At 38.6% G+C, this 14,930-nt stretch overlaps 1 protein-coding gene across 1 annotated transcript in view; it reads left to right on the forward strand.

The window, feature by feature from the left end:
• The window catches only part of SLC7A11 (solute carrier family 7 member 11), a 58,536-nt gene extending 53,994 nt beyond the window's left edge, over positions 1–4,542 (forward strand). Inside the window, exon 12 of the mRNA XM_062493953.1 lies at positions 3,684–4,542. Within this exon, the coding sequence (XP_062349937.1) occupies positions 3,684–3,751 (68 nt within the window). The 3' untranslated portion in view covers positions 3,752–4,542. The remainder of the gene's footprint in view (positions 1–3,683) is intronic.
• The last annotated feature ends 10,388 nt before the right edge of the window (positions 4,543–14,930 follow it).

Here is a 14,930-nt window from a genome sequence, read left to right on the forward strand (position 1 = left end):
ATTATAAATTACTTGCAGTGTCCTGGGAATGGTTAGAAATCTCCACCACAAATTAAAGCAGTTGTATACAGAAGGACATTCTATGAAGTAGCTGGGGTATAATCTGTTTATAATTTCTCAGTCTTGACACTTCAGGTCTAGGAATTTTTCTCTTATTGAGTCCAGGAGCTTTTTGGCATTTTCTGTCATGTCTCAGAGATTTTGGAGTACAGCTACTTGAATCTTTGGCCACGGGATGCCAGTGTTGAACTACAATACTTGGGCAGGAGAAAGCGTATTCTCTTTAAGGTAGACTGGACAGATGTGAAGATTCTTCTGCCAGCTGTGACAATGTAGGTGAATAATTTCTAGCTTTTAAGATAACACAAAATTCTCCCCCTAGAAAGAAGTCTTTGTGCCTGTGTCATATCCATGGATGGGCATAGTGTAGTGGCTCAGAGGGGGAGGCAGCAGAAGCCAATCAGTGATGGAAACAGCTTGTTTGCTTTGCAATTATTATCCCCAAAATAACAACAGTAATGACAGAAAACTGATGCTGACAGTTTCGGGGTGGAACAGAGCGGAGATTTACTCGTGATATAAGCAGATTTTTCTTTTCCCTAAGGAGAAGCAATAAACCTTCTGTGTGGAGTCATTAAGCTGGCATTATTTTGGGAGACCCATTGTATAGCCTGAGAACATTTATGAAAGGTATTGAATGAGAGTAAATTCACTTAAGGAACCTCTGTGAGATATAGCAAAGACATTGGGCAGCTGTAAGCTTGATATTCTAAATTTGAAACAATATGTCTCACATAGGCATGAAAGTGTAATTCCAGACACGAAGTAAAAGACAGTATAAAAAAATGGGATTGTCATTTAAGAGGTAGATTTTTGCCAGTGTAGCTGGGTAACTTTCTATGAGAAGATAAATGATGCTGGGTTTTTAATTTTTTTTTTTTTAATTTTTATATTTTATACAAAGGAGACTGTGATGAATCCAATCTACTTAGACTTAAGGAAAGCATTTCATGTGGTACCAGAGGGGGAGTAGGAACCTGCCAATCTGAACACACTGCTATGCTACCAGTACTTTCTTAAGAAAGTTTGGTATTAATTACCAACACTGTCCCCAAGTTGGTTCAGGTGCCAAGATCAGTGCGTGGGCAGCTGATGTGGGGCTTTGAAAAGCCACCTTCTTGAGGCATTGAGTGGTTCAGCTGCCCAGCTGTGCTTCAGCAACGAGAGGTGGCTGTTGGTCATAAACCCCACAAGGTGCAAATACCCATGGGCACAGACCAGCCCCACATAAGGTCAGAGGAAATATCCCAAAAAGGCTTTTTAAGGATCAGAGGAGAGGGATATTGGGCAGCCAGAATGAGTAGCAGGATAAAAAAGCCAGCCTGAAGATACATATATTTCTGAGGAGTTTCAGGCTGATTACATTAGCAGAGCTCCAGAATGGGTTACCCAAGGAATCCTCTCCCAAGGCTGAAAGTCTTTGTTCTATACGTATGGCATTTACATTGCCCATTCTCCTTCCAAAATATCTACATTGAACAAAGGGTAACTTTATACCTTGTAGAGTTAGTAGATTCTGGGATGGTATTTTGCAATGAGAATAACATTTTGTTCTCCCCTCTTCCAAAGGAATTTTGCTGTAGCACTAGATGTGCTGGGACAAATAATATTCAGCTAATACAGGCTTCATTTGACTTGTGCATTTTTGCTTTTTGTAAAGCTAATGTGAAAATGAAAAGATTTGAGCCTAGCAAATCTTAAGCAGCAGATCAGTGTGTAAAAGGATGCATCACCAGCAATAGAATGCTTCTATCTGCACTTCCTCAGTTGAAAACCCAACCTTAAACTCACACTTAAAGCATCTATTTCTACAGCAGGTTGAATTGCAAGGAGGTAAAAAGTTGAATCCTACTTTCTTTTTCATAGCTGAGCCCCTTGCTGGAAATGAGATCCCTTTATATAACAAAATATCTCTGCCAGAGTTATTTAGCAACACCAGAGGATGACACTTGCTCACTTAGGACAAAGTTTTATATGCTCAATTTGCTGCTCTTTGTCAAGTTTGTGGTGGGATCCATGGGAGATTCTCATTTTGCTGTTACAGATTTCATATCCAGTGATATACATGCGATAAATTTCCTGCTTTCTTTCCTCACCTAAACTTTATGTGGTGCTTGTGTGGATACAAGGTCTGGGTTTTTTTTTTTTTTTAATAAAAGTTGTCCCCTGGGACCCATTTGCAGTGAATTTTCCTCTCAAAAAGGGAAAATTAGGGTTTAAAGTGGGCTGGGGAAGTTATCTGCACTGTCATGATATGTTACCTTGTGATGAATATGAAACTTGTCCTGTAACTCTAGGTACTGCTCCAAGCAGACAGCTTGACTGGAAACAGGTTGGAACATTTTCATAGGGGAAAAATGCTCCTTATACTGATGTATTCTGAGTACATTGCAACCAAAAAAATGCAAAGAATGCCAACTCCCCCAGCTCATCTGCTCTGCTGTGGCTTCATCCCAGGAGAGGGAAAAACTGCTTCCTGGCAGTGGAGGTCTGGGCAAGGTCTTGCTGCTGCTGGGTCTGTCCACTTAGGTGAACAAAATCACAGGGAGCTCTAGAGATGCCCAGGATTTCCTTCTGCTGCTGTGCCCTTTTCCCAGAGCTGTCATGCCACTGCTCAGCTTCATAAAATTCTCTTTTTCCCTTTGCTTGTCCTCAAAGCTGGAAGGGCTGGGATGGCAGGGGTGAAGTCCTGCTGTTTTCCTGCTGCTGGCTTCCCTCCTGTTCTTCGTCCCTGCTACACTCAGCCCAGCTCTGATGTCCCCACTACGGGTAGGGAAGGCAGATGGGAGGAAAATGCAATGCCTGGAGAGTCTCAGCCTCTCTGCCCCTGTCAGTTTATAGTCTAAAGGCAACCTGGCTTTGCACTGAACTGGTGACATGCAGAGAAAAGAGGAAAGGGTGGTAGAATCTGCCTTAGACAGGAGGTCAGAGAAGTGGTTTCAGTTCATATCTTCTGTGGGTTGCACTGCTTTACCCTCCTGGCTTTGCACTGTGTCAATGTCAACATTCATGCCAGACTTACAAGGAAAATCAGAACTTTCTTTTACAACAGTTTCTGCTTATTTAAAATAGGATGCTAAGAAAGAGTGATAAGTGAAATCAATTGTAAGAAAATGTCCTTTCACTATTCTGTATGTCCTATATGTGAATTAACTGTGCCATTTGCACATCAGTACCCTAAAAAGAAAACCACCAAAAGCACCAGAAGGAAATAAATGTCCAGAGTGAAAGAAAGAAAACGTGAAGTTGTTATTATAGATGGATTTTTTTTTTTTTTTTTGCCTAGGCTGGTCCTTTTATTTCAAAATAACATCTTTATTAAAGCTAAGCAGCTAGGCATAGTAGACATTTTTCAAAAATAGACTTTAAAAGCATGCAGACTTTTATTGAATAAGATTATATATCCATACCATTCCATTATTATTGTATTTGCATAGCCTTGGATCAGAGGCACAGAAAACAGTTAAAGAGAAGAAAAATTTGAGTTTGAATGATATATGATACATGTGACCTGTTTGAAGTCTATAAGTAAGTAGCCTGTATAGAAGATAATTTTCCTGCTTGCTTCTCCTTCTTCATCTCTCCTGCAAGATCTGACCATGTGTATGCTTTTATTTTCACAGGCAAGGTAACCATAACATTGCAAATCCTCTTGGAAGTCATCCCAGCAGAGGAAGATCAGAAATCATGATCATCATGTACATCTTTTGGCTTGATGTTTCATTTCTACCTGAAACAGAAAGATTAGGGAGATTTATCCCCCTTCCTAACATGCTGCAAACTTGAGGAACAAGTCACAGTTGTGATGGATACTGAACAAATTGCTTACCAGAATTTTCTTTTATGATGCTGTTGCAGTTTTTGTTTTTTTTTTTTTTTTTAATATGGTTGGTCTACATATAGAAATCAAGTACTTTTGCTACGAGGGAACTCTTTACTATTTCTTTTGGTACAGTGTCTTATTTTAACAAACTATAAGTTCATCAAACTGGAATTTGGCAGCCTTGTCACTGAAGATAGGTTCAAGTGATGTGTGATAGCTGGGTGTACCATGAAGAATGTGTCTTGATTTCTGTCCCTGGAGATCTCAACTCTCACCAGAGCAATGGTGAGATAAAGCTGCTGAGTTTCACATACTACTTTCTTCCCATCACTCTGTTTGGCAGCCTGATTTGACTTTTGACTCGCTGGAGGCCCCAGCACACAGACCAGACCACTCCCCAGAAGTTTGTGATGGCAAACTCATGGTTTCTTCATTCCAGAGTTCTTATACCATAACCAACAGAAAAATCTTTTGAGACTTAATATTTCTGCCAGTGGGGCAGAAAGATTTTAGCGTGGGAATTTTAGCAGTAATTTTATGCTTGTTGGTTTTTTTACCAGGCTGGAATTGATCACTGGTTTTACCAGTGTTTGTGTACCTACACACACAAAATCCAGCAAGTTGAGCAATGACCTTCAAGTGAGTCAAAATATTGAAGGTCACCTCCACTACTGTATGAATATTTCCTATCTGGAAGCATATGGTCCTGCAGTAATCAGTCAGGCAAACCTGATTTTAAAGTTTTATATCGGTGTTGGTGGGCAGGAATAGATGTCAGTTGGTGGGAGCATGGTAAAGACATGACAATAAATGCAATACTTTTCTGTGAATAAGGTATAAGGCAGGCTACAGCAGATTTGCTGATTTGAGTAGGATACGTGCCTGATCTGTAGGCTTTTCACTCAAGCACACTCCATTTAACAGAGCTTTGGAACACTGAGGAGCATGTGCTTTTCCTGTCTTCTCATGGGTTTTATCTCAGCAGAAGCAGAGAAAGGCCTTCAAAACTGATAAAATAAAATGAAATTCATCTCCAGAATGATTTTTGAGCTGAGCTCTGGCTCAAATGTGAGCAGAAATGTTGCTCTTTTAAAAAGATAATTGTATAGCAAAAGAAGTTTTTTAATACTTAGAAATTGAGTTTTATATTCTTAATGACTACCCATTAAACCTTAAGGTTAAGGTTTATTATCACTCTGTTAAGAATATAGCACCTAACTATTGAATGCACTACTATTTGAGTTGTCTGCTTTCAGCAAGTCATGTTTCATGAAAATTCTTATGGAACTAAGAAACATTTAACTTCCTAAATTGGGAGAAAAAGCACAACTAGTAGCCAGACCACTACAGTAAAGGGAGACTGTATATTGTATATGTGTTGTATATATCCCGAATATCTACTACTTTAAAGGTGTGCAGTAATGTTTCTTAAATGTATACATGTTTTTTGATTTTGTGTGGTGGAATTTCACTAAAGTAGGGAAGTGCAAGTAACTGCTTATGGAGAAGAACAGTAATTTAAGACACAGAAAGCATTTTGCAAACATTTAGATGTTTTCTGTTTACAGTAATTTAGTGTTATTAGAATTTTTTTTTTTTTTAGTCAAACATTTGGAGACAGTTTTTTGTGTTGACAGTGGCTGTGTTTATTTAGTAATTACATTTGGGTCACAGCACTGCCTTTGAGGCCATCCGCGTTCATCACGGAGCATCTTCAAAGTGCACAAACTCTGCTCTCTGACAGAAATAAACTGTCTGGCACCCTGCAGCAGTGCACCTAACCCATTCCTCCCCTAATGAATGCAAAGTGCTCGGGATTCAGAGCAAAACCACTCCCAGAGTGACAGTGGACTCGACTTTTTCACTCTGTTTCGTTCCCATGTATTCACTCCTGTTGTGCCACATTATTTGAAAGTTGAATTGTAGGCAGTGTTAACTTGTAGAAATAAAGGGGCTCCATAAATATAACCAAATGTTGCTTTATTTTCCCACTGCGGTCTTTAAGGTTTAGAAATGATTCTGAAGCCTGGTCCAGTGAATGCATTTTTACTAAGTTTAGTTCATGTAAAGGGTTAATTTATCCCGAGGGAAATCCTACGACTTGTTCATTGTGAAGCCGTATATTTTAGGAAGGAAAAAAATTACATGCAAAGTAAAAATCTGGGTTTTTTGAAGGTTTATTTCAGGTTTAGTTTCTTTAGCACATGCAAGCACGGTACAAAATAATGTAATTGAATTTCCACTGTATTACGAAAGTAAGTATTAAGGATTTTTATTGCACTTGAAAGTGAGGCATACCTTCAGAAACTGAGGAAATACATTTTTTTCTTTAAGCATCAAGTTCTCTTATAAGATTGTTAAGTATTTCTTTTCTGAGTTATAGAGGAAATTCTTCTAGAACAAAGGATATACTTTATATATACTTTTCTTATTAGGGCCTGAAATGGTCAGGCCAATGAGACTTTTTCTGCAGAGAATTTCAGTGGTTCTCTTTTTTCTTGCCTTTTACACTTTTATATCAACTGGATGTGCCAAAAGATATCTTTCTTTTTGTTTAGGTGGTTGTTGCTGGTTTTTTCCTTCTTTGAATTTGTTGCTTTTCTTGGGTACAGGTAAAAGTGTCACTGAAGGCAAGAGAAATGAACATCTTATGTGAGTAGCAAATACTGCTCAGGTTTAGTGTAACCCAGAGAAACCCTTCAGCACCTGAAGCCTCTGAAGGGGTTGACATGCCTTTGCATCTCCTAATCTGGAGCATCACAATTGCCCCATAAGAATTATTTATTTTCAATTCAAATTGCAACAGAAGCTTCTTTTGACCACACTACATCTTCTGTATTTTTCAATCTGAATGAAAACCAAACAAAAAAAATAAACGTTGCTTGCCAAAGGTTCATGTGCCTTTTAATATATATGTAAAAACATAATTCCTTGCCTGAATATGTATGCTCCTGCTTTTTTGATTTTCACAGGAAAATCAGGCTTCAGTTTAAAATAGTTTTCAAATATTCTTCTACAGAAGAAATAGTAGCTCCCTATATCCTCAAGGTGCAAAACTGTGTTGCTGTAACAAGATAAAGAGGATTTCCCATTATGTTCAGTGCCTCCAGAATTTCTGACTTAAGAATTAGCCATATATCAGGATCCAAACAGATTTTAATTAGCATAAGTCTTCAAGAAATGGGTGTTGACCTTTCTTAGGAGGAATTAGATGTTTCATTTTTATCAATGTAACTGTGAAATACTGTGTTTAATGACCAGCAGACCACAGCTTTGACAGTAGAGCATGGAGTGGGATATGAACATACTGAAATCCAAAAATTGTGTTTATGTCTGCAAAGGATGGAAAATACAAAGTCTGGAATTTGAACCAGGAGTGGTCAGGGGGAAGAGCAGGACAATGTGTGATGACCCCTAATGATCATAGGGCAGCTGCCTAAGGCTGGAGACTCTTCTGCAGGACAACCATCCTAAAAATGTGTACCTGTGCCCACGTATATACAGTTTGTGTCCTGCCTAGGGGCTGTGGAATCCCTTTTAGCCTGGCTCTCCCCCTGGCAGGGTAAGTCTCAAGGAAGGCTGGTGCTGTCAAAGGGAGATGGCAGATTGAAATATCCCTGTGCCTTTTCTGTAGAAGACATCACTTCTTTTGAAGTGATTTTTCTTTTGCTCCTTGAACATCCCCCTGCATTCTTAGAACCATTCCTCTCTGGTGGTGTCTGGATTAACTGAGGAAGGCCTCCATGCCTTCAACACCTCTTGGGATTTATTGAGACTTGGCAAACTGATGGAGTTTTCATTTACTTTCAGAAGCCTGTAGAATTTTCTTGCATGTTAGTCCATGTTAAATTTGTTTTCTATTGTATTTTTGCCAAGGAACTCTTGGGGAACATGTCAGCAATTGACACCATTTGTGTTTACATTTGCTTTCTTGTTTCTTTTTTTTTTTTATTCAAAGAAACTTTTGAAATAATTTTTCCTTGAAGTGCAAAGATCCAAATGGATAAAACACCTGTTCCAACAAAGGATTAACTTTATCAAGCAGGAGTTTGGATCCTCTTCATATTCCCTGTAACAGGAATGTCTACAGCGTTGTGATGTGTATCAAAGCTTTGATATTTTCTAAATGTGATATTGGTGATGATCCAACATGATTATAAAAATACTGTGGCTACAGTCAGTTTTATGCTCCTGTAGCTCATTCTCTGCTCCTACCTCAGACTACAAAATGTTCCCATGGCTAAGCTTTTCTACAGGCCTTTTTCAGATCCAGGAATTCACCTACATCTACTTTGAAAGGGCAGTGCCATCCCTTCCTTTGTGGTGCACCCCAGCTCCCAGAGCTGGATGTTAGCAGGTGACCTTAGCTCTAGACAGGCTCTTTGCTGAGCCCAGAGGTTCTTCAGTTCAAGGGTAGCTGGAATCCTAGGTTTTAAAAAGTATCTGGCTTTTGAAATCACCTCTGTCCTTTGTACTTAAAATGTTTTGTAAAACTGTAAAAATTCCTAGATAGGAATTTTGGTGCTTTTTTTTTTTTTTTTTTTTTTTTTTTTGGATGTGGTTTTGCTGTGTGTCTGCATGTGTGTGATTTTTATTTTTCCCCCTTCCTGTTAGTTATGAGAATTTAAATGTTATGGGATCTTCTAATTTTACCCTGCGCCTTTGGCTCTGCCTGAAGAAAGCCATTTGATCTGGTTTCAGCTGCCAATATCTCTTTGCCACTCAGTCATTACAGTGTAATTGGGTCTCAAGTACGTGTATAATTTGCTGCTGGTTTGTCTTAATTGTGACTTCCAGCTGATTTCTAACGATACTCATGGATGAATATGCATAGCATGGCAATGAGACTGGTGCAGGTGAATAACTCTTCTGGAGAACTTGAGCTTTCCTGCTACCTGTGTGTCAAGCTGTTTAAAAGCATCAAGGCAGGATCTCTGGCTTAAACTGGATGGAGGCTTTCAGAAGGGCTTATGGCACAGCCCGGGACAAAATGAGTGCAAATGTTTCAGATTCTGTATTCGTGTGCATTCTTCCACATTTGGCAAAATTTCTGGGAGAAAATGAGGAAAATTTGAGTGGTGTAAATGTGACCTCCTAGGCAGATAATTTCCCCAGTACTTTCTTCTTAATTCACCCAGACTGAAGGCTACAAATACATTTTCACTGAGAGCATTTCCATTCAGTGTTTCTTCTGTGATCCAACTCTTTGAAACATCTGTATTCAGTTTTAAGGTAGGTGCTATTCTTGCCCATCTGCTTGTGATTTTTTCAAACCTCCTACTTTTCCTCATCTGAAAACTGTCATGTCATAGAAAACTGTTTTTTCAGGATGTAACTACTTTTAGAAAGTAACACAGATATAAATTAGGGTCACATAAAGCTCTAAAGTGGTTGCAAGCAGCTCCCTCCTCACAGGTTCATATAGTTTTGTTTGCAGATTGCAGCTGGACTATCTTAAAGTTTATCGCAGCAAATACTCAGCTCCTCTCAGGTATCAAAGATGTGGTGTTTTATTAGAATCCTTGCAATTGCACTCCAACACCCAATTAGAGGTCCTGACTTGATGAACTTGACAGAAAATTTGGGCATGAGATAATGAAAACTCTGTGGGATAGTGAGAGATTTGGACAAGCTGAAAGACTGCACGCACAGCAGTGAATTTTATTATTAGCCATCTATGTATACTTAATTACTTGCATATTTTCAATTACCAATAGATTCATTGAAAAATATCTGTTATAACTGTTCTAGAGGGATGTTTCAGGTTTTTTTTTTTAATTTTTTTTTTCTTCTTTCCTTTGTTTTTGAGCATTATATTCAGGACAACTCTCTCAGGTGTTCTGCTTGAAAGCTGGGGAAGACAAAGAAGCTTTTAAGGGAACTCTCACTATATTTTCTCTGCATGTACTGCACAGAGCAATTCAATATTCATAAATTACTTTCAGCTGCTGTTACTATTTCCCATCTCTGTTTGCTAATTCACGTACCAGATATATTTAAAATAAACCACTAAACATCAGGGGATTTGATGCTTGTTCCACATGCAACAGCTCACTAATGAACAAAACTCCAGTGCTTTGCACTAATGCTAAGCCTTACCTTTGATTTTGTAATAAATATAGGAATCAGAGGCAAAATAAATCAGATCCTGTACTGTCAGGTTGGCAGAAATGATTGATCATACTTTTTTGTCAGCCCTACATTTGACTGCAAGTCTCTTGCAGCCCTACTTTAGATCATATAGAGGCATCTGGATGATGAAAAGCAGGCTGGCTTGGAAGACAGCACACAGTGCTGCACTGCTGTCATATTTATTTAGTGGCATGTGTCTGCTAAAATGCTTCAGGTTGTAGCTCATCATAATAATTCTCTCTTGTGTTGAATCCATCTTGGCCCATTTTTATTCCTTTACCCATATTTTAAACAAAGATGGTTTTCAAAAACCTTTCCAAAATGGAAACCTAATGCCTTTATCTAAAGCAGACACATGTGGGTAATGAAATGGCTCATTTCTGCACTCACGAAGAGTGCTGTTTTTAGAAATGAAATCATGATGTGTTAGTCAAAAGGTTAAGTGGTCACCCAAACACTCATGTTCTTCCTGTTTTAGAAAAAAAACCCTGTTTCCTCAAGTATCAGAAAATCTCTGGTTCTACAAATTTGTCTTTGGTTGCTGTTTGGCTCTTGGTGACGGATGTTTGCACCAAAGCTCTGGTTTTGAATACTGAATTTGTATCTGAAACCCAAACATTTATCTTGGCAGAGGGAGCAAGGAGCAGCAGCCTGTGACTGTCTCCCTGTCCTGCCTTGGTGAGGGGTTTGTGTATCTGCCAGAGGAATGGAACTCATCTGGAAGCTGCTCTCATAGAGAAATTATAGTTCATTCGTGTTAATAATATGCCTGCATACAAACTACAGGCTGGTGCAGCACATTGTGTTGGGTTTTCTCACAATTTTTCAGGATGTTATTTGAGATACATTTATGTTTGGCTTGTATGGCTTTAATTTGGCTTTGTCTTTTATAATACATTTTTCTGCATGCACATACAGATGTATGTATGTATTCTTTAGGGTTAGTGATGCAGAGCTGCACTCCTGTGTTTCAAGTTTAAGACAATCAATGAAGTATTATTTAATGTATGCCAACATCTTTTTTAATACTATTTCTAAAGTAAATTGCAGCAAGCACACAGCTATCCACCATGGAATAATAAATTGATATAGAATGTGTGGGGGAAAGGCAATAAGCCAGAGTCATTAAAAAGCTCAGTGCACCACTCCAGCAACACAAAGCAGTCGTAAAGCTGAGGTTGGAACTGCACACAGCAAATGGTGTACACCAGTAAATCTGGCCCTGGAAATTTTATTGCAAATGACATACAAGCCAGAGAAACATTTAGATAATTGAAATTAACACTTTTAACAATGATCTATAAAGCAGTGAATGATAATCAAGAGGTTATTTCAAGCTCTTCTTAGCAACCCTATAGTATTTCACACTCTATTTTTCTCCAATATAAATGAGACAAAATAACAGATCCTTTTTTCCTTATGAATGGAACATCTTTTTGGTAAGGTGTCACACCAGCCCCTAGTTTGCCAAACATTACAACTGTGCATGGAATGAAGGCTTGTTATTTTGGTCTTGGAACAAAGTTAGATAAAAAAGGAAAAGACAATAAAAAGGAGCTGTTGGAAAAACATTAAACAGATTTTTTTTTTGATTGATACAAATCTGCACCTGTGTTTACTCATATCAATGTGACTGTGCATACCAGATTATGTGAACATAGCCCTTAGGCAGGTAGAAAGGCTGCTGAAAACTTTTAAGTCCTTTGGGGGATGTAACCACTACTGTAAGACTTTGGATATTCTTCACCGATACACTCAAAATTAAAAAGTTTTTATTTTGTATTTCATCCATTCCATATTTTTCTATGCGGCTCTTAAAATACAACCATTTCCTTTATTTCGAACTAAACTGATGAAAGATTCAATCTTTCAGGCAATAAATCAGGTTTTAAATGTTGAATCAGCTATTTACATTTACATCACTGTTTGACTGTATTATTCTCTCATTAAGGTGTCTCCAAAGCCCCCAGGTAGTGAGTCTGCTCTTTTGCCACACCCCAAACAGGCAACAAGCCTCTAAAATGAACCTGGGGAGAAGTGGAAACACTGCCTTGCATCATGTTGTGCACAGGGGTGAAACGTTTCTCTGTGGATTAGAACTGAAATCCTACCAGAACACTTTTTAAAACTGAGATAGTGTTGCTTATCTGAGTTCTGTGCAGAAATCTGGCCATCACTTTCTAGTCTATTAATCTGAGCTCTTTCATGAATACCAAATTAATTTCAAAAAATCATAGTCAGTAAAAAAAAAAATTCTGTAGAGGAAGCAGCAGTATTGGGAGAGAGATGGAAATATGGGTTTGCATTAAATTTCCCTTTTTTGTCAGATGATAGGGATGCTTCAGAAGTACTACTGCAAATATTTAAAAAAAACCTCCCAGTAATTCCTCCAGACTTATATAAAACATTTTGTTCTCAAATAAAAGCAGATGAATATGTGTGTGTGAGAGAGAAGTAATAAAGCACTGCAGGTGGGAGAACACGTAAGAGCCATGTTCTGTGTACTAATCCTGAAACTCTGGGGAAGAACTGAGTGCTTCAGGAGGGGAGTTGTGCTGCCAGAATTTTGGGACTCTGCTGTCCCTGTCTCTTCTCCCAAGCACCTCCAGCATCAGGCTTTAAGGTGCTGCCACTGTGGAGAAATTTGGCTGGAGTGGTTTTCCCTGTCTGGATGGTGGAAAAGGTGCAATGTGTACCTGAGAAAGTCTTCAGCCCCCATGGAAAGGTGGCATCATACCCAGTGGGACTATGGAATATAGTGAGAACAAAGTCTGGGAAAAAATGGGTGGCCTTTGAGATCCCACCAAGAAGCCCATGTTTGTGACAAGTGTAAGTACTAGGAATTCTGAAACCAGGAAGTCCTTTATACTGAGCTCCAGTATAAAAGAAATTGAGCTCCAAAGTGAACACAGAGGTGCTGTCAGTGTTGTGCTCCTGTCTCTGTGAGGAATAATTAATTCAGCTCCCTGGAGAGGTAAACACATCTCAGGGAGAAAGAAATAGGAAAACAGAAGGCTCAGTTCATGAGGGCAGTGGTGAAAGTTGGGTTATTTCAGGAGGCTGGTGAAAAGGAGAAAGATAACAGTAGGGAGACAGGCTGAATTGTGAGGATCAGGACAGTATGCAACAGAGCTATCACCTGTAGGAAAGAATGGACAGAGTTTTCTCCTTATCAATTTCAAGTCCTGGTGTCTTGAAGAAGAAACTATGGGCTTAAAGTCCCCTTAAAGAGGGATGCCAGAGATACAGACCTGTCTCTTCTTCCAGAGGAAACTTGTGGCTGCTGTATGAAACCTGAGGACATGTAAGAACTGCCTGGGACAGGTTATAATGACCAGGACTGAGCTGAAAAGAGGTCCAAGCTTTTGTGGCATTTGTTTGTATGAACTGAGAGTGAGTGCTCATATAAACATTTAAAAGTATCTGATTTGCCTGCCATGTTTTTTCCCTTATTTACATTCAGGCAACAAATGCATTTGTGTGTGGGTGCCATTGCACCAATTAACAATCTGTGGTTTCTTGGCAGTTGACTCGTATTCAACAGTATTCCAGAAGTATTGTTTTGAAATGTTTAGTCTACAGTTGAGAAATTTTATCCATTAAAAATTGTGATTGATTGAAAGAGGCACATGATATTATTTCTGTTCTGCTAAGGCACCTGTTGATGTGGATGTTCCATACCTGGAAGTGTTCAAGGCCAGGTTTGATGGGGCTTTGAGCAACCTGATCTAATGAAAGGTGACCCTTCTCTTGGTAAGGGGGTTGGAATAAGGTGATCCTTAAGGTCTTTGCCAACCCAAACTATTTTATGATTCTATTGCAAATATTTATGTTTAAAGGATAACAGGAAGTGCCTACACAAAAAGCTTCAGTTACAATTACACTTTAAAAGTAATAAAGTAATAAATTAAAAGACAGAAAGAGATTTTGGTTTTTGTTTTTTTTTTTGTTTTTGAACATCTAATTTGATATATTTTAAACTGAGTGACTGAATATTCAAATTTAAGAGGAACTTACAGAGCCATAATTTAGAAATTGTAGTCTCTTTTTGGAATGGCAATTTTTTTTCTCTTAATTGTGTTTGTCTTCCTCATGGGGTTCCAAAAGCACTTTGAAATTTTTTCTTGCAGTTCAAGTCTAATTCTAAAAGATTTTTTTCGTCAAAAAAAAAAAGTGCTTTGCTTTAATTTTCTCTACAGTTCATATTCTTGCATTATTGGCAATGCTGGGAGAGCAGACCAGGAGCTATCATTCCAGAAGCAGCTCTCTGAAGTCTAGGCAGACTTACAGATTTTACATTAACAGCCTATTTTGAAGAAATCCTTTACTCTTCATTAGCAAAATACAGGTTTGATGAGGATCTTGATACTGCTGCTTTTTTATTTATGTTTCTGTTATTACAAAAATCGATTATGACTCCACTTCAGTTGGTTTTCCTATCTATTATAATATGCCATAGCCAATAAGTTTTTTTTTTAGACAACAATTTACGTTTAGAAGTTCTAGTCCAGAAAATCTTATCTTTCATAATTTCTTTCTGTTTTTCATTAAGTTTATTTCTAACAATTGGTGATGCTCAGAGTCCTGCATTTCAATCTGCAGTTTTTTTGTCTCTCTGCCAAAACCTGCAGCATCATTCTATTGTCCTTGGTACTCAGTGTTTGTTCTTGTAAACAACTACAGGATTTCCTTACAAAGAGGTTATTGATAGGACAAGGGGGAAATGGCTTCCAGCTGAAAGAGGGTAAATTTAGAGTGGATGTTAGTTGGAAATCCTGCCCTGTGAGGGTGGTGAGGCCCTGGAACAGGTGGCCCAGAGAAGCTGAGCCTTCTAGTGGGGAGTACCCCTGCCTGTGGCAGAGGGGCTGAAACCAGATGATCTTTAAGGTCCCTTCCACCCCAAGTCACTCTATGA

Source organism: Cinclus cinclus, chromosome 5, assembly GCF_963662255.1.
Source record: "Cinclus cinclus chromosome 5, bCinCin1.1, whole genome shotgun sequence".
In the NCBI taxonomy this organism is placed as follows: domain Eukaryota; kingdom Metazoa; phylum Chordata; class Aves; order Passeriformes; family Cinclidae; genus Cinclus; species Cinclus cinclus.